Source organism: Babylonia areolata, chromosome 14 (genome assembly GCF_041734735.1).
Source record: "Babylonia areolata isolate BAREFJ2019XMU chromosome 14, ASM4173473v1, whole genome shotgun sequence".
In the NCBI taxonomy this organism is placed as follows: Eukaryota; Metazoa; Mollusca; class Gastropoda; order Neogastropoda; family Buccinidae; genus Babylonia; species Babylonia areolata.
The window spans coordinates 25,375,376-25,388,615 of NC_134889.1; the positions used below are offsets into that span (position 1 = coordinate 25,375,376).

Below are 13,240 nucleotides of genomic sequence, written 5' to 3' on the forward strand. Positions count from 1 at the left end.
ACGTGCGCTAAGTGCATGCTGCACACGGGACCTCGGTTTATCGTCTCATCCGAATGACTAGCGTCCAGACCACCACTCAAGGTCTAGTGGAGGGGGAGAAAATATCGGCTGCTGAGCCGTGATTCGAACCAGCGCGCTCAGATTCTCTTGCTTCCTAGGCGGACGTGTTACCTCTAGACCATCACTCCAGTAGTTGAAGGTGGTGAATGAAGAGTGTGAGAACCAAGAGTTTCTTAAAATAAAGTTATTCCATGCACGGATTCCACACACACACACACACACACACACACACACACACACACACACACACGCACACACACACACATACACACACACACGCACGCACGCACACACACACACACACACACACACGTCTAAAATCATAAATGTGGATAGACGTCAAGCAAAAGAACGAACACAATCCCACTCACACACACACATGGTACACTGGACACCTTCATTTCAACGAAAACTGACGTCACTGGCGTAACTGAGTGCCTCCTACGAGAAGGCTCTCTCTCTCTCTCTCTCTCTCTCTCTCTCTCTCTCTCTCTCTCTCTCTCTCTCTCTCTCTCTCAGTGAGTTTCGTGTCGGGTTGTGTCGTGTCGCGTCGTGTCGTGTCGTGTCGTGACCTGTCGAGTCCAAGTCCGTCGTGGTGACGTCATGGACTGGGTGACGTCACTGTTGCAGGGATCGGGGAGGCGGGGCAGGTGCTGGTCATTCACAACGTCACCCGCTACTGTGGCGGGGTGTACGAGTGTGTGGCCGAGAACGGGGTACCACCCAGCGTGCGCAAGGACATCCGGGTGCAAGTGAAGTGTAAGTCCACCTCCCCCCACCCCCAGATACCCCATTAGCTCCTCCTCTCCCCTCACCCCCTTCTCACCCCCTTCTGCATTCACTCGTTCGTTCGTTATCCCATCCACTGACTCCTTCATTCTTCAGTTCATCCATTTATTCATTCATCCGTTCGCTCATTCATTCTTCAGTTCATCTATTTATTCATTCACCCATCCACTCACTCATTCTTTCCTCCGTTCACTCATTCCTTTCTACCATTCATCTATTCACTCATTCTCCATCCATTCACTCATTCTTTCGTCCGTTCACTCATTCATTTCTACCATTCATCTATTCACTCATTCTCCCATCCATTCACTCATTCTTTCGTCCGTTCACTCATTCCTTTCTACCATTCATCTATTCACTCATTCTCCCATCCACTCATTCATTCTTTCGTCTGTTCACTCATTCCTTTCTACCATTCATCCATTCACTCAATCTTCCATCCACTCATTCATTCTTTCGTCCGTTCACTCATTCCTTTCTACCATTCATCTATTCACTCATTCTCCCATCCACTCACTCATCTTTCGTCCGTTCACTCATTCCTTTCTACGATTCATCTGTTCACTCATTCTACCATCCACTCACCTTATTCTTTCGTCCGTTCACTCATTCCTTTCTACCATTCATCCATTGACTCATTCTACCATCCACTCACCTTATTCTTTCGTCCGTTCACTCATTCCTTTCTACCATTCATCCATTGACTCATTCTACCATCCACTCACCTTATTCTTTCGTCCGTTCACTCATTCCTTTCTACCATTCATCCATTGACTCATTCTACCATCCACTCACTCATTCTTTCGTCCGTTCACTCATTCCTTTCTACCATTCATCCATTGACTCATTCTACCATCCACTCACTCATTCTTTCGTCCGTTCACTCATTCCTTTCTACCATTCATCCATTGACTCATTCTACCATCCACTCACCTTATTCTTTCATGTTCTGTTCTACTTTGTCGACAACAGACAGGTCTTCGCTCGCTTCACACACACACACACACACACACACACACACACACACACACACACACACACACACACACACACACACACACACACACACACACACACAGGGAGAGAGAGAGAGAGGCACATACACACAGCGCACGTGTGCACGCACACACACACACACACACACACACACACACACACACACACGCACGCACGCACGCACACACACACACACACACACACACACACACACAGAGGGGCACATACACACAGCGCACGTGTGCACGCACGCACCCACCCCCCCCCCACCCCCACCCCCACCCCCACACACACAGACACACACACACGTTTCACACATGCATGCACAGTGCACGGACATACGATCACAAACACACACATTTGTGTCTGTGTCATGTCTGTGTGTCTTTGTGTGTGTGTTGATGTTTGTTGTTGTTTTGTTGTTGTTTTTTTACCATGTGTTCCCAAAGGGCACTTGAAAAAAAAATCTACAGCATCAAGAGAATTGCTCAGTGCTGTGAACAGAAAATTCGCTTTGACTGATGAAGAAAACAAGACATGCCGACAAAGGAAAAAAACAAACAAACAAACGAATAAAACAGAAAAATAAACGGGTGATAGAGAACGATGTAGACGTGCTCTCCCAGGGGAGAGCATCCGGAACGTCACACAGAGTAATCTACCCTGAAGGGACAGACGTATATTTATATGTATGTATCACGTTCATAACGAAATTTAACACCAAAGCAAAGAAAAAGAAATATCTATTCGTTTGTTTATTCGTTCAATCTTTCATTCCTTTATCCATTCGTTTGTTCAGTCTTTCATTCATAACTCGTTCGCGTGTTGGTTGCTTTATTTATCTATTCATTCGTTCGTTGAAACATTCTGCATGTTTGGTGCATATCTGTTATGCATGTGTGGGGGTATGTGTGAATGTGTGTCTTCATGTCTTACATTTATTTGCTTATTTATCATCATTGCTGTCTTATTTTTATTTTTTATTTTTATTTATTTATTTATTTATTTTTATTATTATTATTATTACTACTACTTCTACTACTACTACTACTACTACTACTACTACCTTTTTCTATATTATAATTATTATTTATTTATTTATTTATTTATTTATTTATTTATGTAAGCTTATCTATTATTTATTCCCCTTTTTTTTCTTTCTTTTTTTTTCTCTCAAGGCCTGACTAAGCGCGTTGGGTTACGCTGCTGGTCAGGCATCTGCTTGGCAGATGTGGTGTAGCGTATATGGTTTTGTCCGAACGCAGTGACGCCTCCTTGAGCTACTGAAACTGAAACTGAAACATTCGTTCCTGTGTTTATTTGTCCTGTTGTTTATTCATTCGGTCGTTGGATTCATTCGTGCAAACCCTCACTCACTCATTCTTCCGTTCACTCACTAACTCATTCTTCTGTCTACTCATTCATTCCACCACCTCACTTGCCCATTCTTTCATCCACTCTTTCGCTCTTCCACTCACTGATTCTTCCACCCACTTGTTCATTCATTACTCCACCCACTCACCCCTTTTTTTCCCGCATCAACTCACTCATTATTCTTCCATTCACTTACTCATCATTTATTTTCCCATCCACTCATTCATTCTTCCATCCACTCACTCATTATTCTTCCATCCAAATCACTCATTCATTCTTCCATTCACTTATTCATCATTCATTTTCCCATCCACTCACTCATTCATTCTTCCATCCACTCACTCATTCTTTCTTCCATTCATTCATTCTTCCATCCACTCACTCATTCATTCTTCCATCCACTCACTCATTCATTCATTCTTCCATCCACTCACTCATTCATTCATTCTTCCATCCACTCACTCATTCATTCTTCCACTCACTCACTCATTCTTTCTTCCATTCATTCATTCTTCCATCCACTCACTCATTCTTTCTTCCATTCATTCATTCTTCCATCCACTCACTCATTCATTCTTCCATCCACTCACTCATTCATTCATTCTTCCATCCACTCACTCATTCATTCTTCCACTCACTCACTCATTCGTTCTTCCATTCATTCATTCTTCCATCCACTCTCTCATTCATTCTTCCATCCACTCACTCATTCATTCTTCCATCCACTCACTCATTCATTATTCCACTCACTCACTCATTCTTTCTTCCATCCACTCACTCATTCGTTCTTCCATCCATTCATTCTTCCATCCACTCACTCATTCATTCTTCCATCCACTCACTCATTCTTTCTTCCATTCATTCGTTCTTCCATCCACTTACTCACTCGTTCCTCCACTCACTCATTCAGTTTTGTTGTTGTTTTGGTTTTTTTACTCACGCAATTCTTTCATCCACGCATTTATTCACTCACACATTATTCCATCCTTTCACTCACTGATTTTTCTTTTTTTTTTTACCTCCTCTCCCAGTCATCCGTTGTATTACCGATGCCCCAGTAATTACCCCCCACGCATTCGCTCATTAACTATTACTCCATCTACTCACTCAGTCATTTTGGTATCAACTCACTCATTTTTCTTCCATCCACTCACTCACGCATTCATTCATCTACTCATTCGATCCATTCTTCCGTCCACTTCACTCACTCACTCACTCATTCTTCTACTCGCTCATTCATTATTCTACTCACTCATTGATGTTTCCATCTACTCGGTCTCCCACCCACACATTCGTTCTTCCACTCACTCATTCTTCCATCCACTTATTCATTCTTCCTCTCTCTCTCTCTCTCTCTCTCTCTCTCTCTCTCTCTCTCTCTCTCTCTCTCTCTCTCTCTTGTATTTTCACATCTACTCATTCTTCTACCCTCTCATTTTCAATTCAATTCAATTCAATTCAATTCAAAATACTTTCTTATCTGCTTCAACCAAAAACAGAAAATCTTCTTTCGTCAACACTGACACACCGTTCACTTATCACCATGCATACATCGATTATTATGTAAAAAGAAAAAACATGTGAGTAAGATACTATTACATTATGATTCAGAGTGTAACAACTGTGTGTGTGTGTGTGTTGCTGTGTGTGCCCGTGCGCGTGCATGCATTGTTCATGCGTTCATTCGCTCACACATTTTCCCCATCCATTCATCCACACATTCTTCCATGTCCTCTCTCTCTCTCTCTCTCTCTCTCTCTCTCTCTCTCTCTCTCTCTCTCTCTATCTATCTATCTATCTATCTATCTTCCATGCCCCCACTCATTCATGTACCCCCACCCCTCACTCCACCATTCTTCCACCCCCCCACCACCCCCCACCCCACCCCCACCCCCACCCCCTCCCCCACGCCCCTGCACACACTCACCCCTTGTGTCACCGCTGTGCGTGTTGCAGTCAAGCCAGAGATCACCCTGGCCACCCGACGCCTGAGTCAGGTGCGCGGCAAGGACACCATCCTGGAGTGCATGGTCAGTGCCTTCCCCCAGGGCCAAGCCTTCTGGAAGTTCAGGGGCCAGCACATCACCAACACCCAGAAGTATACGGTCGGTGCATCATCATCATTCCTCCCATCTCCCAACCCCCCCTCCCCCCCCCCCCACACACACACACACACCACACCACACACCACACACACCACCAACCACCACCACCAACCACCACCACCACTACCATAGCCCCCTTCACCCCCACCACCCACCCCCACGTCACTAATTTTCTCTCTCTCTCTCTCTCTCTCTCTCTCTCTCTCTCTCTCTCTCTCTGTAGAGATCTTCTAGGCTTTGACATACATCCGACAAACAGACCTGAAGAACTCTGGTGAACAGTTCTTCATCAGTGTGTTTGCCCCAGTGAGAAAGGATAAAATTGGAGGAGGATATTGAGAAGGAGTGTGTGTGTGTGTGTGTGTGTGTGTGTGTGTGTGTGTGTGTGTGTGTGTGTGTGTGTGTGTGTGTGTGTGTGTGTGTGTGTGTGTGTGTGCGTGCGTGCGTGTGTGTGTTACAGGTGAACATCTACCCCCAAGTGGGAACGGATATGATCACCCTATCGCTGACCATACGCCAGCTGGAAGCGGAGGACTTCGGCAAATACACCTGTATGGCTTCCAACAGTCTTGGGGCGTCCAGCAAAAAGATGACACTGTCTGGTCAGTCTGTGTGTGTGTGTGTGTGTGTGTGTGTGTGTGTGTGTGTGTGTGTGTGTGTGTGTGTGTGTGTCTGTGTCTGTGTCTGTGTTTCTACACCTGTATGGTTTCCAACAGTCAGGAGGCGTCCAGCAAAAAGATGACACTGTCTGGTCAGAGAGAGACAGAAATCGAGACAAAGAAACGAACAATCCGTCACGTATTACTCATAAACGTCTCCCCCCCCCCTCTCCACCCCCCCCACTCACCCCGCCCTTCAACACCCCCCTCCACGCGCCTCCCCCCCCCCACGCCCCCCCCCCCATCCCCACGCCCCCAACCCCTGACCTCCCATCGCCCTCCCCACCTGCACCCCTACCCACCCCTCCTCCCTGACTCCTCGTCATGATCCCCCACCACCACCACCCACCCCCTGACTACCGACGCTACCCGTCCAACCCTCCCTTGCCTTTCACTTCATCCCTCCTCTCTTCCAACCTCCATTTTTTTCCTTCATTATTGGTCAAGACCTGCACTCCCCTTGGGTAAGACACTCTCTGCTATGATCCAAGTCTAGCCAAGACAGGTGCAATAGCCGAATGGTTAAAGCGCTGGACTTTCAATCTGAGGGTCCTGGGTTCGAATCTCGGTGACGGCGCCTGGTGGGTAAAGGGTGGAGATTTTTCCGATCTCCCAGGTCAACATATTATATGCAGACCTGCTAGTGCCTGAACCCCATTCGTGTGTATACGGCAAGCAGAAGATCAAATACGCACGTTAAAGATCCTGTAATCCATGTCAGCGTTCGGTGGGTTATGGAAACAAGAATATACCTAGCATGCACACCCCCGAAAACGGAGTATGGCTGCCTACATGGCGGGGTAAATAAATAAAAACGGTCATACACGTAAAATGTTACATGTCTGTCTGAGTGTGTATGAGTGTGCGTCTGAAATCTGATTGAATGACACAGGAAACGAATGATGAGCGCCCAGTGGCAGCCGTCAGTCGGCTCTACCCAGGTAGGCAATCTGTGGTGCAAATGTCCCCGTGTATGTAAAGCGCTTAGAGCTTGGTCTCTGACCGATATAGGCGCTATATAAGTATCCACATTAAAAAAAAATCAAGACAATCGGGGCAGCAGTTGCCTCCTCTACTGTTCTGATGGTCATAGTCGGACACGACTCACTGTCATACTCCTCACAGATCCATTTCCTTCAGTCTTTTTTCTTCCTTCTTCTATCAGACTTCCTTCGCATCCAGTGCCGCTCGTGACAAGGGAAATAATCGCGTATGGACAAAGCACAGAGCGCAGCTTTTTATCTCCCATACTGTACGATGCATGGGTGAAGTCGCCCCAAAAAGTCGAAAGTTGTTTACCAATGACAAGGTGTTGGCTACCAATGTTAAAAGGTTGTTACCAATGTCAAGAGTTTATTACTAGTGTCAAAAGTTTGTTACCACTTTCAAACTTTTGTCAGCGTCGGCTACCAATGTTAAAAGGTTGTTACCAATGTCAAGAGTTTATTACCAGTGTCAAAAGTTTATTACCACTTTCAAACTTTTGTCAGCAATGTCAAAAGGAATCGTCTTTTGCAATGACTGCAATGGGCTGTTTGGAGTGAAAAAGTGAATTTTTTTTCCTTGTTTAAAAAAAAAAAAAAAATTGTTTGTGGGAGGGAGATTTCAATTGGCAGAGGAATCAAACACACAGACAGATTGATTCAGTGTTCCATGAAAATCATTATTTTGTAACAGTCACCCGTCCTCAAGTAGAAGTGAAAGGACAAGTCAAACTTGAAACTCGATAAGCGCGTGGATGTAATGAATGAACAGAGACGAACTTTACCGGTTGACTGACTGCATGTTGGTTGGTTGGTTGGTTGCTGGTTGGTTAATTGACTACACCTGTGCTGGTCAGGCAACCTGGCTAATCGCTGGAGGATGCTGTGCTCTAGTGGCATAAAGACGTTTGAGTTTCAGTTTCAGTTTCAGTAGCTCAAGGAGGCGTCACTGCGTTCGGACAAATCCATATACGCTACATCACATCTGCGAAGCAGATGCCTGACCAGCAGCGTAACCCAACGCGCTTAGTCAGGCCTTGAGGAGAAAAAAAAAAGGTGAATGAATAATAGATAAGCTTACACAAATAAATAAATAAATAAATAATAACTATAATGTAAAAAAAAATTTGAAAAAAAAAAAGGTAGTAGTAATTAAAAAAAAGGTAGTAGTAATAAAAAAAATAATTTAAAAAAAAGGTAGTAGTAATTTAAAAAAAAAAGTTTGAAAAAGATGTTTGAAAACAAGAGAACGCTAGCCATTAAGGAGAAGCGTGAGCGAAGGAAGCAGGGCTCAACTTCTGGAGACGTCTTCCATTGCAACACCTGTTGGAAGTGCTGCGCATCCAGAATCGGCCTCTTCTCCCACATGAGGACACACACCGACAGATAAGCCTGCCTGCCTACTCATCCGTCGGACCGACGGGAGACTCCATCAATTGACTGACTGACTGACTGACTGACTGACATCACTTTCTTTTTCTTTGTTTCTTTCTCTTTTTTTCTGAAAGAATCTAATCATATTCATGGGGTTTCATTTCTGTACACGCTGATCTAGGGCGAACTCGGGTTTGTTTGAATGAATCGGTGTGCAAGTTCAATCGTTTTCATTGTAACAATTGATAATTATGGTTTTGTGGTCTTTGCTTGAGATTGCGTGTGTGCTTCCGTCTGTCTGTCTGTCTGTCTGTCTGCCTGCCTGACTCTCTCTCTATCTCTCTCTCTCTCTCTCTCTCTCTCTCTCTCCCTGTGTGTGTGTGTGTGTGTGTGTGTGTGTGTACGTGGTGAAAGCACAGACTGACAATACATCACATCTCTCTCTCTCTCTCTCTCTCTCTCTCTCTCTGTCTCTCTCTCTCTCTTGTATGTGTGTGTCTCTGTGTATGTGGTGAAGGCACAGACTAACGATGCATCACCTCTCTCTCTCTCTCTCTCTCTCTCTCTCTCTCTCCCCTCACAGAACTTATCACCAGAACCAGACCCACCACCACCACTACCACCACCACTACTACCACCACCACCACAACCCCCACCAACAACGCTGCCGCCGCCGCTGTGGCCGCGGGGGGAAGGAATGGTGCCACCTCCCCCTCCTCCTCCCTGCCCCGGGGCGGGGGGAAACCGGGAGGACCCCAGGCCGACAGACGCGTGCACACGGAGGGGGGCCAGGGGGGAGCGGCCAAGGGCGTCACGGCGTGGGCGGGGCACGGCAGACAGGGTGGCCGTGGGAGTGCGGGTGGCGGTGGTGGGGGCGGGGGCCGGGGTACCCAGGGTGGAAGGGACGCCCAAGGCAGGTGGCGGCCCGCGCACTCCTCGGGTAGGTCGTGGTGATGGATGATGATGGTGATGATGGATGATGATGATGATGATGATGATGATGGTGATGATGATGGGTGGTGATGATGATGATGATGGTGATGATGATGATGGGTGATAATGATGATGATGATGATGGTGATGATGATGATGATGGGTGATGATGATGATGATGATGGTGATGATGATGGGTGATGATGATGGTGGTGATGATGATGGGTGGTGATGATGATGATGATGGTGATGATGATGATGGTGATGATGATGATGATGGGTGGTGATAATGATGATGGGCATGATCGTAAAAGGCATGGGAGGGGGGGCTGGTTGGAAGTTATGATCATGGTGTGATGGTGATGGTGATGATGTTGATGAAGATGATGATGATGATGGTCGTAATAGTGACGATATTGATGATGATGATTGTAATAGTGATGATGATGATGATGGGCATGATCGTAATCGGGGATGGGAGGGGGCGAGTTGGAAGTGATGATGGAGTGATGGCGATTGGTGATGATAATGATGGGTGATGATGATAGTGGTGGTAATAGTGATGATGATGATGATGATGATGGTGGTGGTGATGGGCATGATCGTAATGAGAAATGGGAGGGGGCGAGTTGGAGATGATGATGGTGATGATGATGATCATCGTGATGATGGTGGTGGTGGTGAGGAGGAGGAGGGTGGGTATGATCATAATGGGGGGGGGGTAGGAGAGGGCGGGTTGGAGATGATGATGGTGATGATGATGATCATGGTGATGATGATGGTGGTGGTGAGGAGGAGGAGGGTGGGTATGATCATAATGGGGGGGGGGGGTAGGAGAGGGTGGGTTGGAGATGATGATGAATAAGAGGAATGAGTAGTAGTAGTAGTAGTAGTAGTCGTAGTCGTCGTTGTGGTGGTGGTGGTATGGATGGCAGTGGCGGTAGGGAATGGTTGGAATGACGACAATGATGATGATGATGATATTGATGATGAAAATAGGGGATGTGCAACTCATGATGATGATGATGATGATAGGGATTATGGTAATGGGTTGATGAGGAGCTGAATATGATGTTGATGTTGCTAGGTTGATGATGTTATGGATGATGGTAATGGAGAGGCATAGGTGATGGTGGTGGTGATAAGGATGCTGATAGGGTGTTTTGGAGATGCTGCTGCTGCTGATGATGATGATGATGATGATGTTAAGGAAGCTGTAATATAAATGTGGATGTGATGTTGATGTACTTTGTGTGCTATCATACTGAAGGAGAAAAACAACGATGAGCTAACGTGTTTTGAGAGTCACTAAAGCTGACAAGCAGTGTTGAACTTCCGTTGCACATCGTTGCCCGTTTGCATCAAATGTACCATGGTTGTCACTTTATCTGATATGTAGTGTTGATGTTTTTTTGATTGTTGTTGCTGATTTGTTGCTGTTGTTGTTGTTGTTGTTGTTGTTGTTGTTTTCTATTGCACACATCATATTATCTTAATCTGTTTATGTTGAATTTTTCTTTCATTATTATTGTAACTATACGCGGCGATTTATATCTGGTATATACCTAAGTTGTTGTTGTTGTTTTTAACATCAATTTCGCCTTATTGTAATGAAATGCGGTGTTTTTCGTCCATGATAAATCTTAGTTTATTTACATCGATTCCATCTTGATTTCCGTCATTGTATGTATGTGTGTGTGTTTTTTGTGTTGTTGTTGTTTTGTTTTTGTTTTGTTGTTGTTGTTGTGTGTGTGTGTGTGTGTGTGTGTGTGTGTGTGTGTGTGTGTGTGTGCGTGTGTATGTGTGTGTGTGTGTGTGTGTGTGCGTGCGTGTGTATATGTGTGTGTGTGTGTGTGTGTGTGCGCGTGCGTGTGTATGTGTGTGTGTATGTGTGTGTGCGTGTGCGTGCGTGTGTGTGTGTGTGTGTGTGTGTGTGTGTGTGCGTGCGTGTGTGTGTATGTGTGTGTGTGTGTGTGTGTTTATGTGTGTGTGTGTGTGTATGTGTGTGTGTGTGTGTGTGTGTATGTGTGTATGTGTGTGTGTGTGCGTGCGTGTGTATGTGTGTGTGTATGTGTGTGTGTGTATGTGTGCGTGTGTGTGTGTGTGTGTGTGTGTGTGTGTGTGTGTGTGTTTAAAATTGTATGCTTCCTGGAGGGAATTGTGGACGTCACGTTAGTCTGCATCGTTGTTATCATCATTCTTGTTTTTGTTTTTTTTGTGTGGTTTTTGTTGTTGTTGTTGGTAGTGGTGGTGGTGGTGGTGGTGGTGGTGTTATTATCATCATGATTATGATTGTTATCATTATCATGACTATTGCTATAACTGTAACTGACACGCTGTGTTGACTGTCCTCCACCAGAACCCGGGGCGAAGACCGGGAGGATCTCGGGGTCGTCCAGCGGACGCCAGGCCTCAGTGCTGATGACCCTGGTGACCCTGGTAACCATGGTGACCGTCCCTCAGCAGCTCTGCCTCACCTTGTAACTGACTGACCGCTGTCCACTTGCTCAACTCACCGCCCATCAAGCACAGCTCTCCCCAGCCCGCTTCTTTTTTGGGCGTTGTCGGTCAGCTGAGAGACACCAGACACAACACTGGTTATTCATTATGGTTGTCCACAAGAGGTGCTCCAGACAGACAACACGTAGCAGTCACCGTAGGTACTCATCACTGGTATTTATTTCATCATTGGTGTCCACAGTGATGCTCCAAAAGAAACGACATCTGGCAGTCACCGTAGGTACTCATCACTGGTATTTATTTCATCATTGGTGTCCACAGTGATGCTCCAAAAGAAACGACATCTGGCAGTCATCGTAGGTACTCATCACTGGTATTTATTTCATCATTGGTGTCCACAGTGATGCTCCAAAAGAAACGACATCTGGCAGTCATCGTAGGTACTCATCACTGGTATTTATTTCATCATGAGTGTCCACAGTGATGCTCCAAAGAAACGACACCTGGCAGTCATCGTAGGTAATCATCACAGGTATTTATTTCATCATTGGTGTCCACAGTGATGCTCCAAAGAAACAACACCTGGAAGTCACCGTAGGTACTCATCACTGGTATTTATTCCATCATTGGTGTCCACAGCGATGCTTCAAAGAAACAACACCTGGCAGTCACCGTAGGTAATCATCACAGGTATTTCATCATGAGTGTTCACAGCGATGCTCCAAAGAAACGACATCTGGCAGTCACCGTAGGTAATCATCACAGGTATTTGTCATGGGTGTCCACAGTGATGCTCCAAAGAAACAACAACTGGCAGTCATCGTAGGTACTTATCACAGGTATTCATCATGAGTATTCACAGCGATGCTCCAAAGAAACGACACCTGGCAGTCATCATAGGTAATCATCACAGGTGTTTCATCATTGGTGTCCACAGTGATGCTTCAAAGAAACGACACCTGGCAGTCATCGTAGGTACTCATCACAGGTATTTCATCATGAGTGTTCACAGCGATGCTCCAAAGAAACGACACCTGGTAGTCACCATAGGTAATCATCACAGGTATTCGTCATGGGTGTCCACAGAAATGCACTATGGAGACAACACACATACCTATCATCATGGGTATTCAACATAGCGCCCACAGTGATGGCTCAGAGAGACAGTGTAGGCCACCATCACCATCACTACAGTTTGTCCATGGTGAATCAACTAACAGACAGCACTGGACAAAACCGCAAAATCGTATGCTGTATGTGTGGATTCTCCAGAGGAGAAGACTACATAGATCAGGCATCGTAGGTTTTCATCATAGGTATTCATCACTGGTATACATCATAGCTGTCGACGGTGAGTCAGCTCACAGACTGCACTGGGCAAAATCACAGGTACTCGTCATTGGTTTCCAAGGTAATTCTCCAAACTGACAACATAGGGGAAAAATCACCGACATCCGTCATAGCTATCCACAGAGAAAGAAGACATTTATCACAGGTATTCATCCTG

General features: G+C 45.7%; 1 protein-coding gene across 1 annotated transcript in view; it reads left to right on the forward strand.

Moving 5' to 3' along the window:
* Window positions 1-12,677, forward strand: part of LOC143289655 (lachesin-like) — a 255,075-nt gene extending 242,398 nt beyond the window's left edge. Inside the window, exons 8-12 of the mRNA XM_076598704.1 lie at window positions 691-819; window positions 5,176-5,324; window positions 5,785-5,926; window positions 8,924-9,280; window positions 11,633-12,677. Coding sequence (XP_076454819.1) covers window positions 691-819; window positions 5,176-5,324; window positions 5,785-5,926; window positions 8,924-9,280; window positions 11,633-11,757 — 902 coding nt within the window. The 3' untranslated portion in view covers window positions 11,758-12,677. The remainder of the gene's footprint in view (window positions 1-690; window positions 820-5,175; window positions 5,325-5,784; window positions 5,927-8,923; window positions 9,281-11,632) is intronic.
* The last annotated feature ends 563 nt before the right edge of the window (window positions 12,678-13,240 follow it).